The 16,379-nt window shown below is 41.8% G+C and overlaps 1 protein-coding gene across 1 annotated transcript in view; it reads right to left on the bottom strand.

The window, feature by feature from the left end:
- The window catches only part of STAT1 (signal transducer and activator of transcription 1), a 34,842-nt gene extending 18,665 nt beyond the window's left edge, over positions 1 to 16,177 (bottom strand). The window contains exons 1-9 of the mRNA XM_007940941.2: positions 16,050 to 16,177; positions 15,182 to 15,326; positions 13,355 to 13,453; positions 10,646 to 10,735; positions 8,986 to 9,064; positions 6,630 to 6,721; positions 6,265 to 6,416; positions 3,186 to 3,344; positions 982 to 1,074 (exon numbers count right to left, since the gene is read on the bottom strand). Of these exons, the coding sequence (XP_007939132.2) occupies positions 982 to 1,074; positions 3,186 to 3,344; positions 6,265 to 6,416; positions 6,630 to 6,721; positions 8,986 to 9,064; positions 10,646 to 10,735; positions 13,355 to 13,453; positions 15,182 to 15,326; positions 16,050 to 16,177 (1,037 nt within the window). The remainder of the gene's footprint in view (positions 1 to 981; positions 1,075 to 3,185; positions 3,345 to 6,264; positions 6,417 to 6,629; positions 6,722 to 8,985; positions 9,065 to 10,645; positions 10,736 to 13,354; positions 13,454 to 15,181; positions 15,327 to 16,049) is intronic.
- Positions 16,178 to 16,379: the final 202 nt, after the last annotated feature.

Here is a 16,379-nt window from a genome sequence, read left to right as displayed (position 1 = left end):
TCTGCAACTTATGAGCTTGGAGACTCTGCGCAGGAAAACCCTCAGATCTCTCATCTGCTCCTTCCGTTTAGTGGAGCAGGAGAGCAGGGCCAGATTGCTAGTCATCCTTCCTGCTTTGAGTTCTAGGATCCTACAGGCACTCACAATCAACAGCCAGAGAAGCAGCACCATGGACCAAATTAACAGCATCCATAAAAACGATGTAGGCCAGCCCTGAAGGCCAGTCGAGCTCTTTAGAGTCTAGCTGCTCATCAGCAGAGGAACAGGTAAATGGATGCAGCCATGCAACAGAATAAAGTAAGGCCACGTGCTCTCACGTGGAAATATTTCTACAATTTGTTTTCCAGGAGAAAAAGTAGGCTGCAAATAAATATGTGTATATCTGGATATACATACATACGTGTACATACACACACACACATATAATAACTTCAGTTTTAAAATATAAACTATTTGATGCCATGTATTTTTATAGGTGTGTGATTGCGTGTGTGTATATGTGTGTGTAAACATGACAATATTCTAGAAGGAGAGATTGTCTACAGATGTTTATATTGCAGAAAACTTTGAAAATTTGATGAACACTATGAACCTACCCATCAGAAAAAAGGCACATGTCATAAACCTCATTCATACAATTTTAGGGGCTCAGACAGCTCAGGTCAAGAACTCATGCTCAAGAGGAGATGGAGAAGCTGGGGTGGGGAATTTTACTCTCTGATGTGGACATTTCTTCAATGTCTAAAGCCCTTTTTACAGTGGATGTGTGCTGCCTTTACAATTAGAAGAAGCAGAAGGTGTATATGTATATGTACATATCTGTTGCATTTCTATTTTGAAGATAAGAAAGAATTCCTATTAAAGTGACTACTGCAAAATTAGTTCCTCTAAAGAACTCTAAAGGACATCACAATTCTGTGAAAGGAACTTAGAGGGGCAAGCTAAGTGACAGAGTATAGAGTTACATCTTTTCTTGATTACCTCAACTTCACGGTAAATTGGACGCCAGTCTTCAGGACCAGTGGCCTCTGTGGATGAGTTGGCATGCAAGGCTGTCTTTCCACCACAAAGGAGCTGTAAATACCAAGCAAATTGCATATAAATTAGCTTTTCCATAAATGTTGAGGCAGTAAAAAATGATTTTCCCTAAAAAAGAAAGGAGCGTAGAGGGCACAACCTAAAAAATAATCTGACATATTCTGACAAGTTGGATGAGTGAGGTGATGCTGTCTAGTTAGGCAGTAACGAAATTATAAAATTGAATTTATACTCAGTAAAAACAGAGTGATTATAATGACCCTGAATTTGATTATGTTCATATACAAATTTGCATTAAGAATCAAATTTGCACTCAAAAACCCAAGTAAATGTCCCTAATTATTAAAAAAAAAAAAAATTAATGTACAAACATTCCTATTTGGACAGCAGACACAGGGAATCAAGGGCATATTTATCACGTCAGGTTAGCAGAGAAACAAACAAAACTTATGGACTGTGCTCTCTCACTGACATTTACTTGTCTACTAAGTATGTTCTGGTGGCAAACTGCCTAAGGCATTTGACTGCTAACTAGAAGGTTGGTGGTTCAAACCCACCAGCCACTCAGTGGAAGAAAGATGTGGTGAAAAAAAAAAATCCTTCTGTAAGGATTTACCGTCTTGGAAACCCAGTGGGGGTTGCTGTAAGTCAGAATCAACTCAATGGCAGTGGGTTTGGTTTTGGTGTGGTCTAAGTAGGAGCTCTGGTAGCATAGTGCCTAAGGCACTTGACTGCTAACCAGAGGGCTGGCAGTTCAAACCCCCCAGCCACTCCTCGGAAGGAAGGTTGGGCAATCCTACTTCCGTAGTGATACTGCCTCAGAAACCCAAGGAGGGGTTGCTATGAGTCGGGGCGACTTGACGGCAAATAACAACAACAACAAGTATGTTCAAAGGAGCTCTAGTGGCGCAGTGGTTAAGGGATCCAGCTGTTAAGCAAAAGGTCAGCCATTCAAACCCATCAGCTTCTCTGCGGGAGAAAGTTGAGGTAGTCTGCTCCCATAAAGATTTACATACAGTCTTGGAAACCCTATGGGACACTTCTACTCTGCCCTACAGGGTCTCTATGAGTCAGAACTGACTCAATGGCAGTGGGCTTGGGTTTTTTTTTGGTTCAGCATGTTCAGGACACCCACTATGGGTAAAGCAGTGCACTGGACCCTGCTGGGAGAAAAATGTGACAGTGAGTGAGTGACATGTCTGTTCTCTAGGACCTTCCAATTTGCAACAAAGATAACACAAATACACAAACAACTATCGAATGAAAAGCAGAATGGGAGCAGTATAAGGAATGAACTATGCGTATGTGGAAGGGGACTCTGGGACGATTTCATGAAGGTGAGATACGGAGTGAAATTTTCAGGACTGTATAATGGCAAAAGTAGGTACAAGAGTAAAGGCTCTGAGGCGGAGAAATACTGTCAGGAGTGCCACAGAGAAGTAAGTGGGTAGGATGGGCCTAGGAAAAAACCAGATGCTAAGTCTGCCTGGGAAACGGGGTATGTGGGGGCCAAGTCACCACTGAACAGCCAGGCCCAGGCTGTGGGGCTCCACTTGGATTCCACCATTACCACTCAACTGCTGTCCAGTCGGATCTGACTCATGGCAACCCCTCCTTGGGTTTCTGAGGCGGTATCACTACAGAAGTAGATTGCCCAACCTTCCTTCTGAGGAGTGGCTGGGATTAGCAGGTGGCAAAGAAGCAGACTGGAACTCTGCTTTGGGACGGCACTGAGTAAGCAGGACTAGGGACAAAGGGGCTGAGAATAGGACCAGGTGGGAGGCTACTAAGTAAGAGCTAAGAAAAGATTTGAGAGCCTGAAACGTGCTGAGGCCACCTTCTTGGAAAGGACAAGACAAACACTGTCAAGTCAGATACTGTAAATCTTGGTAGAGAATGGCCACAGGGGACAGCGGAATAGCATAAAGTAATTACGGTCACCAGCCTAAGTGGCCGAAAGAATGAACGGCCATTGGCATAAACAAGGAATTTAGGAAGAATGCTGGATTACTGGGAATGATAAAAGACTCAATGTGCATTAAACATTTATATAGGCTATTAAACCCTTCTAAATTATCTCAATCACCATAAAACTGTCCTTTGGGTAAAATAATTACAGAAGGCACAATGAATCTCCCTTAAGTTACCTCTGAATGAGCTGCTGGAATAGACTGAAGGTGCGGTCCCATAACACTTGTTTGTTTTTCGTGATGGGGTCATGCTCATAGGTGTATTTCTGTTCCAATTCCTCAAGCTTTTTGAGCTGCTGGCGAACCTGCTGCAGACTCTCTGCAACTATGGTAAACCTGGAGAGGGACGAAATACAAATGTCTCAATTATAAGGATCCCAAAGTAGCCTGAATGAAAAAGAACTGCAGGCAGTGGTCCCAGAAACCAACAAATGGTTAGAGGTAACATACCACATCACCTACTCAGCACTGCGGGCAGAAACAGGGAGAACAGTGTGAGGTTCCTAGCATTTAGGAGTTTAGTTATTTGGGGAGAAAAAAACTCACATGCCCTGAACAACTAAAGCCCAGATCAAAAAATCCACCAGCCACTCCTCAGAAGGAAGGTTGGGCAATCTACTTCCGTAGTGAGACTGCCTCGGCAACCCCAAGGAGGGGTCACTATGAGTTGGACCGACTGGATGGGAAATAACAACACATAGGTGGTATGTGACTGCAATTGACCCTTAAGGATAATTGGTCCCTGGATGACACAAATGGTTTGGGCTTGGCTACTAATCTAAATGTTGGCAGTTCAAACCCATCCAGTGTCACCACAGAAAAACGGCCTGGCAATCTGCTTCTGTAAATATTACAGTCAAGGAACTATATGGAACTGTTTTACTCTGTACCACAAGGGGTCATCAGGAGTCAGAACCCATTGCATGGTAACAGGTGTGGTGGGGTTTTTTGTTGTTGTTGTTTACAAGGACAGGGCAGAGAGCAGGGGGCATGATAAGGAAGCAGTATGGAGCCACTGCAGGTTTTATATCAAGCAGTGATGTGACCTAGTGGAACCTCAGTGGTGCTGTGCAGGGGAGTGTGGAGAGCTGCTTTCAAGCTAACGGGAGCCATCCACCCTGGCTAGGGTGGAAAGGAAGGGCTAAGATGATTCTTTCGCTGAGCGGAGAGGAGAAGGCAATATGCTCAACTGAGATGCTAGAAACAGACATAAGGAAGCCAATGAGTAAATGTAGTAATTGCTTTTAGGCTCCAGTGGCGTAGTGCCTAAGACATTTGACTGCTAACCAGGAGGCTGGCAGTTCAAACCCACCAGCAATTCCTCGGAAGGGAGGTTGGGCAATCTACTTCCGTAGTGATAAAGCCTCAGAAACCCAAGGAGGGGTCACTATGACCACAGCAGTGGTTGCGTTTTTGCATTTTCCTTATAGTAAATGGCTAACAGTAGCACAGGCTCTGAGCCAAATCATGCTGCGTGAATGTCATGTTATTTGTCAAGGGGAATGACAAAAGATAATACTTTGAAAATACCTCCCCAATTAAAAGTAACTACTTCCCTTCATTGTTTCACTTCTTGAGTTCAGGTCAAAGGCTGCATTAAGTCACTGAAAGCAGCCTTCACCATAAAATGAGAAGGCAGAATGGTGGCCAGGGTGTTCCAGAGGTAACTCTACCCAGTGCTTCCGATTTTGTTCAGGCTGTGCCACTCAGAGAAATGGTACTACCTGTACACACAGTGAGGAAAGCTGCAGGTATTTGTATCACTAGAAGACCTGCAGTGACCACTGGGAGGTCCAGACACGCCCAGTGGCTCCCTGGCCACCTGGACAACTTAATCAACCGGCTGCTATGGAGCCAGTTCTGACTCAAGGCAGCCTCATGGGTGTCTCTGCTTCATGGGGTTTTCAATGATTGATTTTTCAGAAGATCCCCAAGCCTTTCTCGTGGGGCATCTCTGGGTGGACTTTAACCCCAGCCTTTCAGTTGGTAGCCAAGTGCGTTAACCATGGGCATCACCCTGGGACTCTGTGAAAATGAGAACCCCTAGGCCCTCCAGATAGAGTCACTCAAGGGTCAGTGTGAGTACCACGTTCTCTGTGAAACCCTTCCTAGTGAGTCTTTCTTTTGCCCTCCACAGACCTCTGGGCATACCTTGGTTACAGTATGTGTAACCTTCTACTGCATGGAAATATTACCACACCCATCTCCTCCTCCACACTGACAGCTTCTTGCTACAGATACCAGGAGTCATTTAGCCATGTGTCCCAAGTCCTACAGTACCTGGCATTCAGCAACCATTTAATAAATATTTTCTAGATAATAACTGGCCGAACAGCCCACAACAAATGATTATTTCATGAGAGCCTATAAAGTACCTAAATTTGTTTTTTATTTTTAATAATACACGAGGACTCAACCCCTGAGACTACAGTCCTTAGACACCCTTTAAGCCTGGAAATGAACTCACCACAAAGGCTCAATTTTCAGCCAAAAGATAGACAGGCCTGTAAGGTGAACAACAACACTAGAATGGTATGCGCTCCTTTGAATAATCAACTGTACGAGATCGCAAGGGCAGCATTTGCCCAGAGATAAATCTCAGAAGGCAGGAAGGGACAGGAAAGAAGATGAAGGGAAATGGAAACACAGGGAGGAAGAGGGAGAGCGTTGTGGCAGGAAACAAAGTGCGCACGGACTGGTGAACGGAAAACCAATTTGCTCTGCAAACGTTCACCCTAATCACAATTTACAAAAAGAATACGTTAGGACTCAAGTTGTTAAATGTGTTACCTGACAACCTTGTAGAGCTGAACGACACATCGTATGGTACATGTGTACCAGTGTTCTTAGCCAAGCAGAACATGGCTGAATATGGCAACTGCTGAGAGTAACACTGCACTTTCCAAGTATTGCCAGGGTAAGAAGAAGCAGGACTACATTCTTATTTAAACCAAAGTTTTGACAGGGTCCACTCCAGGGCCAACACAGCTCAAATGTGTACTTTGTTAAGTTCCTGTGGAGGAGCTCTGGTGGCATAGTGCCTCAGGCCATTTGACTGCTAACCAGAAGGTTGGCAGTTCAAACTTACCAGCCATTCCTCGGAAGGAAGGTTGGGCAATCTACTGCCATAGTGATACCGCCTCAGAAACCCAAGGAGGGGTCGCTGTGAGTCGGCTCTGACTTGACGGCAACGCGCTGCACTGTTGTTGCATGGGTTGCCCACCAGCTCCCAATTTTCTGCTTTGCAGAATCTTACCAGTTCTGCAGCTGATCAAGGCAAGCGTTGGGTGGACCCCCAATACAGGCACTCTGCTGCCTCCGCTTCCATTCCACGAGCTCGTCATTAATCAGGGCATTCTGGGTAAGCTCAGTGACATTCAACAATTCTATTATTTTATGAACTACTTCCTAAAGGGTGAGGAAGAAACAAAATAAAATTACTTCCTTTATCACTGAATTTTTGAAGTTTTTTTTTTCAAGCAAGACAAAAATCTTTCCACTCTTAACTGGTACTCTAAGCCAAATGGTGATAAAAGTAATCTTTGCTCTATTCTAAACTTCAAGTCCATTACTTAACAATTTGTCAAAAGCAATCTATTATTCCAGAAAGTGAATCACTACCTTTCTCTTATTGTCAAGCATTAAATACATCTTCTGGAGTAACATCTGTTCTTGTTTCTGTTCGTTCTTTGCCACGCTGTTGGTTTCATGTTCTAGGAGTTGAGAGAGAGAGCAGATAAATGTAAACGTAAAAGACAAAACCAACTAAATCAAGGTTCACAGACATTTAGGAGACCTGTGATACAAATAGTAGGAACACTATCCGGCCATAGGCTGAAGTTTGTTGTTGTTGTTGTTATTGTTGTGTGCCATTGAGTCGGCCCTGACTCATAGCGACCCCTCCTTGGGTTGCCAAGGCAGTATCACTATGGAAGTAGATTGCCCAACCTTCCTTCTGAGGAGTGGCTGGTGGGTGTGAACTGCCAGCCTTCTGGTTAGCAGTCAAGTGCCTTAGGCACTACGCTACCAGAGCTCCCTAGTCTTCTTTAATCTTTACCGAACAAAACAAGAAATAAGTCCCTAAGAATAAAAAATGGACACCTGAAACAAGATAGTAGTTTTCAATGACTCAGGTCAATTGGAAATAGCACTGTGTCTGACAATTAAGCCACCATCAAGGATGACTGATCAGGTATGTCTAGGAAGGAGGAAGTGTGCCCATGACCATGAATAGGGTTGGCAGACATTTCTATATGTGTATTTGTATGTGATGTAAGAATGTCCAAGTGTATAGTAAAGCTGACAAGGGGCAAAGTTGTAGCAGCTTCTTCGCCATAGCCAGTTACCCTGAGGGAGCGAGTAGCTGGACCTGTGGACTTGCAACCCTGGTCATGGGGGGACATCAAGCTCAATCAGCATAACATACTGTGAAAAAAATTGTTCTACATCCTACTTTGGTGAATAGTGACTAGGATCCTAAAAGCTTGCAAGCAGCCATCTAGATGCAATGATAGGTCACTTGTCCAGAGCAAAGAAGAACGAAGAAAACCAAAGACACATGGAAACAATTAGTCCAAGGGACTGACAGACCATGCAATCCACAGCCTATATGACCATGAAACCAGAACTAGATGGTGGCTGGCTACACTGTCAACTACTCAGTGGGAGATCAGTGCAGGAGATCCTGGACAGAGAAGGAGAACAATGTGGAACAAAACTCAAAAGCATAAAAAAAAAAAAGATCAGGTTTGCTGATCTGCTGGAGCCTAGTCAGACCCCTGAGACTATGGCCCCTAGTTACCCTTCAGGCCTAGAACAGAACTCACTCCTGTGGCTTCCAGCCAAACAACAGAGAGGCATATGGGGTGAACATTTACATGAGGTAGATACACTCCTTGGTGCCATCAATTGTGGGAGAACAGAAGGGCAGTGTTTGCACGGGGAGACAGCTCAGGTGGTGGGAGTACATGGGAGGAAAGGACCCAGGGAAGAGGTAAACTACAGGGAGGAAGTGGGAAGAAAGCTGTTACATTGTGGGATTGCAGTCAATGTCATGAAACAAAATGTGTCTGAACTGCTGTATGGAAAATGAATTTGCTCTGTAAACTTTCACCCAAATCACAATAAAATTTTTTTTAAAAAATGTCACTGTCAGATATTTCCTAGATGAATATAAATACCAAATTCAAAACCTCAGATAAAAACTGTACACAAAGCCTAGCTATAGTTTGGAAAGTGAAGGAGGCAATCAGGAAGCAGTAGTTTGGGGGTCTTTCTTTCTTGCTTTTTTACCCAAATCAAACTGACACTCTCTTCTTATGAACCAAGCTATCCTTAAATGAGTCCTATGGTTGGAGCAGTACCTACGTGCTGCCCACAATCCACTCTTTTCAGTTACTGTCATTTGATGCTGTCATTAAGCAACAACAAAGGTGACAAAAAAAAAAAAAGTGAAGCTGCTTTTCAACATGAGAGACATGCTGAACTTATCTGTAGAGTACACACATGGAGTTGGATTGCTTGAGAACACTTTAAGTATTAGAGTGAGGGAATCCACACACTATCAGTCAATGTCAATCAGTGGGCTAGGCACGATAAATAAGGTGGCTAACCACCGAGCCATAGGAGCCCTGGTGGTTCTCAACTGGGGGTGATTTACCCCACAGGGGACATTTAGCCATGTCTGGAGACAGGTGTGATCGCCACATTCTGAGATGAAGGGTCCTGTGGCATCTGGCAGAGGCCAGGAATGCTGCTAAGCAGCCTACATGTACAAGGTCACCCCTCGCAACAAAAAATGATCTGGCCCAGTAAGTCAATGGTCCTAAGGTTGAGAAACCCTGGCCTAGATCATCAAAAGGCCAAAACTAACTATGCAGTCATGAAATACTTGGCAAATATGGCATACTTGCCTTTGTTATCTACTGTAGACAGAAAAAAATATGACCAATGGCATTGCTTTAATTGTAACTCTTACCTCGGTTCTGCAATGTTTTGCATTTAAAGTCATACTCATCTTGTAAATCTTCTAGTGTCTTGATTTCATGCTCTATACACTACAAGTAAAGACATAAACGTGTTTTCAACTGTTTCTTTGGAAACAGACTATTGCATTTATATCAAAACCAAACCCATTACCATCAAGTCGATTCCAACTCATAGTGACCCTATAGGACAGTGTAGAACTGTCCCACAGAGTTTCAAAGGCTGTAATCTTTATGGACACAGACTGCCTCATCTTTCTCCTGCAGAGCGGCTAGTGGGTTCAAACTGCCAACCTTTCAGTTAGCAACCAAGTACTTAACTACTTTGCCACCAGGGCTACCTGTGGTTTTTATAGGACCCAGAAAATCATGGAAACAATTACACTCCCTTAAAAGACTTGCAAAATTCTGATTGCATGCAAGAGATGCTATCTACTTCATAATATATATATAATAACTTAAATAAGAAAATACACAGCAATTTCCCAACTTCTCACGTCATCACCTGGTTCCTGAATTTTTATTCTTCCTCATCATTTTTAAGACTACCTCTTAGATATGACTTAGTAACTTCAATTTGAACCACACAGCAGGAAAAGAAACAAGCTCACAAAAAATCTCTTCATCCTTTACAAATAAGTAGGGTGGCCATATGTCCCTGTTTAACCAGGACAGTCCTGGTTTAACACCTGCTGTCCTGGTGTAATTATTAACAGCGCCCTCTTATTTGCTCAAACATATCTCGAGCTGGACAATGAATTTTATGTTCACTCTACCTCGTTTGCTTGGGATTTGCTCACATTTGTACATATTTTTCTCTACGTTTCCATGGCTATTTCTGGGCTGGGCTCACTTGGTTTTTATTTTAATGAAGTCTTTCCTGGAAACTGCAGCACAGACCTGCTCTAAAAGGAATCAAGAGTTCTGAAAGAAGCTTTCTGGAGCATAAAGGCAAAGCCATGTCAGTGACAGCCAGAGACCCCAGCATGACCACACTACTCAGCTGGAAGCCTTTCCCACAGACACAGGTTCTGTGTGAAGTACAACTCCTCATCTTTCCCATAAAACACCCCTAAGAGTAGAGGGGAGTGCACACATGCCACCATGGTGCCAAAGCAAATGGTGGACTCCATGAATTTTCTTGCAAGTTTTATTTTACAATTGTTGTGGAAGTTTTATTCTAATCAGAAATGTATCAGAGCATCTTCTAAAGAAATGCTTTTGTTTCCTTTTCAAGTCTTAGAGTAAAACAAACTCTTGCTTATCCTGGGGCTCTTTGTAACCCCCAAAACACCCTGAATTGAGAGAATGGGACGTAAAAGGGCTATTGAGAGTAGCAACATCTAGTTCACTGGACGATGGAGCAGTCAACACTTCCCGCATGATCTTGCAAGGAAGAAAAAGATAAGGTCAATGTTTGGAAGTTATAACCTGGGCCATGGAAAATCGTATCTGGTCATTGGTTTTATCAATTTGTTTACAGATGGTCAGGATCTTCAGTACAACTTTTCTTCTCAATTACTTAAATGACTGAAGTCAGTTACAAGCTTCACACTCAGAGCAATTTAAATCTCTTCCTGCCATATAAAAAGTTACAATGTAATATAGTATGTACTTACTTAATACTCACTTGAGTATTTACTCAACACTCACCATAACCTTGTCCTTCACATTTCTGACTTTGGTGTCAAGCTCCTTTTGTTTGTCTAGCATCACAGTGTTCTGAATATTCCCAGATTGAGCCTGCAATGGGAAGGGTACGGTTAACAGCCATCATTTTCTCTGCTGTGTTTACTTGCTGGTTACACTCCAAAGTCAAGTCTGTACCCAGTGCCCCACCTACCTCTCAGACCTGCTAAAGCTCACAGCAGGCTTCCCACATATGTATCAACAAGAGAGAGCTCAGTTCCCCAGGCCTTACAAAATGCTGGCAAACTGTTAACAAGGCTACAGAAAGACTAGACTCACTTCAGGCCTAAAATAAACAAAAAAGTATTTCTAGAAGTTTCCATTCATTCACATGGCAGCAGGCTACCACATAGGAATTTATTTCAGGGCTTCTCAAATTCTGTATAGAAAATCATTCTTAATTTATTAACCCTGTGCCTATTTGTCTTAAGGCCTTGCAATTCAAAGTGTGATTCCAGGCCAGCAGCAACTTACTACCTAAGAACTTACTACAAATGCAGAATCTCAGGTCCTAAGCCGATTACTAAAATCACAACTCCCACTTTAGTAAGATTGGGTGATTCCTATCAAAACTGAGAAGGGCTGCCATACTTTCATGAATACTAGTGTAAAGTCAATAATGAATTTAAACCTGTACTCATCTGTGCATCCTCCTCCCCGATAATTAGAAGATTCAGATATGACAATGTCTATTATATAGCTTTGCTATGATTTAGCTAATTAACATACACTTCCTTTGTTTCCGTTAGCTGCTGTTGAGTTGGCTCCCAATACATGGTGACCTGTGCACAACAGGATCGGACTGTTGCAATCCATAGAGTGTTCACTGGTTAATTTTCAGAAGTAGATACCCTCACTAGATACTAAGTAAATGTCAGGCAATGTTCTAGGCCCTGGAAGTAGAGGAGTAAACAAAACAGAGTCTATCTATAGTCCTTCTACTCTGCTATCCCCCAAACCTCCCATCATTCCATGTGTAACTACTTCAGTAGACATATTATTAAAACAGAGTTTCTTCAACAGTGAAAGAAGATGCCAAAGAAATGTTTCTGGATTGCCCTGATAGCAGCAGGCAGTTAACTGTGGGAAGGAGGCATTTTATTGAGCCTTTTCTCTTTCCCTGACACCCCCAGCCACCTTCCCTCTTCATCCAAAATGACCTTTCTGTTCTTACTCTCAGCTGGGCACCAATACTTCATTTCTCTCTGATTCTCCCTCCCTCCCACCATCACATCGTTCACTTTCTTATTTCATAGTGAAATACTGATGGGATGCATTCCACTGTGTATTTTTGGCATGATCCCCCTCATACTAGAATGACTCGCCAGAATGGCCCATGCCACAATGATTTCACAATGGTCTGTCAGCTGAGTTGTCCTCACCACCCTGTCACTCCAGACAGGAAGTGAATAAATGCCACTGCAACACTGAAAGCCTGCTGAACCCTGACGACCAGGAAGGTTTGTATTAAGATCACTAACACCATAATCAAAAGTCTTCACACTGGTAAAACTCTAAATCATTCTGTTTGGATGTTTTGGGTCTACAACAGGTATTTCAATCATGACAATCAAAACAAAGCTCATCAACCTATTCTTCTCCCAAAAACTTATTCAGCTCTGCACCACTCCTACTCCTGTATCTTCCTCAGCTCACTAAATAGCACCACTCTTCACCCAGGGGCTCAAGTCACAAACCACAGTCATCCTCAATGTCGGTCTTTCACTTCTCATATCCTTCATTATAAGCTCTATTGGTACCATGTCCAAAATATAACCTGGCTCTATCCCCTTCTCACCTCCACTGATTCTGAGTGCAAGTTCCCAGCTCCTCCTCCTTAGATTACGGCAGTAGTTCTCTTTCTGTCCAATTCCATTTCTGCCCAAGCTTTCAGAGAAGGCTTCCTCACCCGAATCACAAGAAACAATCCCACCCCTCAGTCCCACCATTACAATTATAATAAACCAAAACCAAACCAATAGTGTCAAGCTGATCTGGACTCATGTCAATCTCAATGTTACAGAGAACTGCTCCAAAGGGTTTCCATGGTTGTAACCTTTACAGAAGCAGATCACCAGGCCTTTCAACTGTGGTATTGCTGGGTAGGTTCAAACCATCAACCTTCAGGTTAGTAGAAGAGCACAGTTTGCGGTACCAAGGACTTTGCCCATCTTAGTATTAGACTGTACTTACCAAACCAAAACCAAACTCACTGCCATTGAGTTCATTCCGACTCATAGCGACTCTCACTGAGTTTCCAAGGCTGTAAATCTTCATGGAAGCAGACAGCCCCATTTTTCTTCCATGGAGCAGCTGGTGGGTTTGACCCACCAACCTTCTGGTTAGCAGCCAAATGCTTATCTATTACACCACCAGAGCTCTTTAGCCTGTACTTAGTACCATGTATTATGATACTATTTCTTATCAGTATGTGAAAGTATCATCTTTTTTGCTGTCTCTCTCCCTCACGAGACTTTAACTTCATGAGAACAAGGTCTTTTGGTTGAAGCCTGGTTGATAAAATCTCTATAAATTTGATTTTTACCCACTCACTGGGGCTATAAAACCAAAGGGGTATTCACCACTGCCTTGAAGAGGGCCTTGAGTATTTGTTGAACGAATGAATGAAACTTCATTTTATTGTAACTTTATTTGCAAATAGAAAAAAAGTACCTGATTAAATCTTTGAGCATTTTCCAGGATCTTCCTTTCCTCTTTCAGACAGTTACAGATGATCATAGACATCAGTATTGGGTCTTCCTGAAAATTATCCTAGATATAGGTTGGTAGGAAAACAACAAATTAAAGTTCAGAACCTTTAAATCACTATATATTATAAATTGATATGAATTTGTTCATAGCCACTGAAAAACCCATCTCACATTTACTAAATTCTACATATTTTTTATTAAAATCAAAATAATTTTTCATGAATTATGACAAAAATTGCTTTAACTTTCCAATTAAGTGTAAGTGCCTAAAGTATTTCTTAATTAACAAAGCATTTTCATATATTGTTTGTATATATCATTTACAGTCCCATAATATATTTGTATTACTTATAAACATATATATTATTAGTAACAGGTATACTCATAATATACTAATTATTGACATTAGTATCTTATATTATTAGTATCTTTCCATTTTTCTTGAGGCCAATTATCTTCTGTTATGGTTCTGGGACAATGCAAATGCTATGAAAATGACCCATGGTATTTCTCCATTAATTTGTTAGTCTCTGCTCTGAATTAGACCACAGTCTTTCTTCTCAGTTTTCCTGTTTTCATTGTCAAGGATAGTTTGCAAAATATTGGCAATTATGGTTCTTCGTAAAAGGTACATTCAAGCAAAGTAGAGGAAATTTCTGGAAAGTTAATCTGATTTTCCCAACTCACTGGGAATATAAAATCATAGATACATCCACTAAGAAAAAAAGAACCTTCTTATTACCTAAGATGAAAAGTTTGGGTGTGTCCTATGAAACAAGAAAATGATAAGCTCTCACCCCCAGTAAGGTGCGCCTGACACAAGCCATGGTATTTCCAATCACCTCGTATGCATGTGAGAGCTGGACAATGAATAAGGAAGACCGAAGAAGAGTTGATGCTTTTGAGTTGTGGTGCTGGCGAAGAATGCTGAAAGTACCATGGACTGCTAAAAGAACTAACAGATCTGTCCTGGAGGAAGTGCAGCCAGAATGCTCCTTGGAAGCAAGAATGGCCAGACTTCGTCACACCTATTTTGGTCATGTTGTAAGAAGGGACCATTCCCTGGAGAAGGATGTCATGCTTGGTAGGGTGGAGGGTCGACGAAAGAGGGGAAGGCCTTCAACGAGATGGATTGATACGGTGGCTGCAATGATGAGCTCAAGTATAGCAGGGATTGTGGGGCTGGCGCGGGATTGGGCAGTGTTTCGTTCTGCTGTGCATGGGGTCGCTATGAGTCGGAAATGACTCGACGGCACTTAACAACAACAACAACACCCCCATTAAAACAAAAAGCCTTCAGGAATACAGAAACAGGCACGATGGCCAAGCCTGAGGGCATGCTAGGAGGACTTGGGAACAACTCCAACGCTCTGTAGGACTTTCGCTCACATCTGGATCTCCCTCTGACCACCTCTTCCGAGAGGGCAACTCCATCAGATGCAAAGCAAAGAATCTAGTTCCAATTCACCGACTCACTACTAGGCCCCAGAGAAGCTCAACTCTTCTGGATTGATTCCCTATCTATATACCGAGGAACTAAACCTAGCTGATCACTCAAAGTCCTTTGCGCTTTAACGTGGTACTCACTGCCCTTAAAATGGGCCCCTTTTTCTTTTATTTAAATTTCAGCAATCTTTAGTAAAATAAGATTATGGCATTACATTTCTCCCAGAGTTTCTCCAGTTCTCCTCGACTAATGAATGTGGGCTAAATTGTATTTGTTAAATAACAGACCTCTTCTACTTAAAGATGGGAATATTTTGACTAAAACACAAATACCAAGTCATACCTGAAGATTGCGCTTGCTTTTCCTTATGTTATGCTGCAACAAAAAATTGTTCTCTAAAGAAAAGCGACTGTATTGATCATCCAGCTGTGATAAGAGGTCGTGAAAACGAATAGTAGCAAATGAAACATCATTGGCAGCATGCTCCCTAGAAGATTCAAAATTTATAGTTTGTTCTAGATAATACTTAAATAGATGAAATAAAGATTGCTTTCTTTTAGGAAATATCAGAAATAATTTTAAGTATTTTCTTAGATTTTTATTTCCTTCGTTTTGATCTCAATGCTTTCAGCACCAATATTTCTATCAGTAATCATAAGTGGTATTTTTATTAGTAACAATAATTTGAAATAGATAATTAGCATGAAAAATTCTAGAATTCCAGGAAATTTGCACAAAATCATCAATGGTGATTATCTCTGAAGGGAAAAAACTAACAGAGGTCCTCACTGTCTATGGCAAATATTTTCAGAAGATTTAAAATTTCTGCAATTGGCAAAGTAGGACACGTGTCAATTTAAAGAGAGAGCACTTGATTACCTTACCTGCTTTACCATCATTTGGCTTTAAATTTTTTTTTTTTAATTTAACCTACTTCTTTCTATAGCCCGGATCCTGACTTAGAAAATAAATGGTGTCAGTACTATCTAACTTAATTCAAAGCATTTAGGAGCATGTATTATAATGGAGTGTGCCAAAACTACAGGAAAGTACTTAATGATTAGTGCATTTAGCTTTGTAGAGACACGTGCCATTTTTTAATCAAAGCCCTTTTCTGCAACAGATAATCCCATTGGCTTTTGATAAGCTCCAAGCCACTTAATAACAGTTTTTTAAAAGCAGAAATAAACTCCAAGTGAACGTTCCTTACCAGTCTTGCTTTTCTAGCCATTGGGCCAGGTACTGTCTGATTTCCATGGGAAAACTGTCGTCATAAAGCTGGTGAACCTGCTCCAGGAATTTGGAGTCAAGCTGCTGAAGCTCATACCACTGAGACATCCTCAAGGAAAAAAGAACGTACATCGTGAATGGATCACCACAGCTCCAAAGCAACTGTATCTAGCACTCTGTTTCTTTTAAACAGTCATTTAATCCAAAACACAATTTATCTTTGAAATATATTACTTTAATGGTGTCTATTTTAAAATGAGTTTTGGGGTCAACATTTTTTTCTCCTCCGGGAAGCATACCTTTAGGTCTT

Source organism: Orycteropus afer, unplaced genomic scaffold, assembly GCF_000298275.1.
Source record: "Orycteropus afer afer isolate SDZICR_OR568_19922 unplaced genomic scaffold, OryAfe1.0 scaffold00001, whole genome shotgun sequence".
In the NCBI taxonomy this organism is placed as follows: Eukaryota; Metazoa; Chordata; class Mammalia; order Tubulidentata; family Orycteropodidae; genus Orycteropus; species Orycteropus afer.
This window is presented reverse-complemented; position numbering and strand designations above follow the sequence as displayed.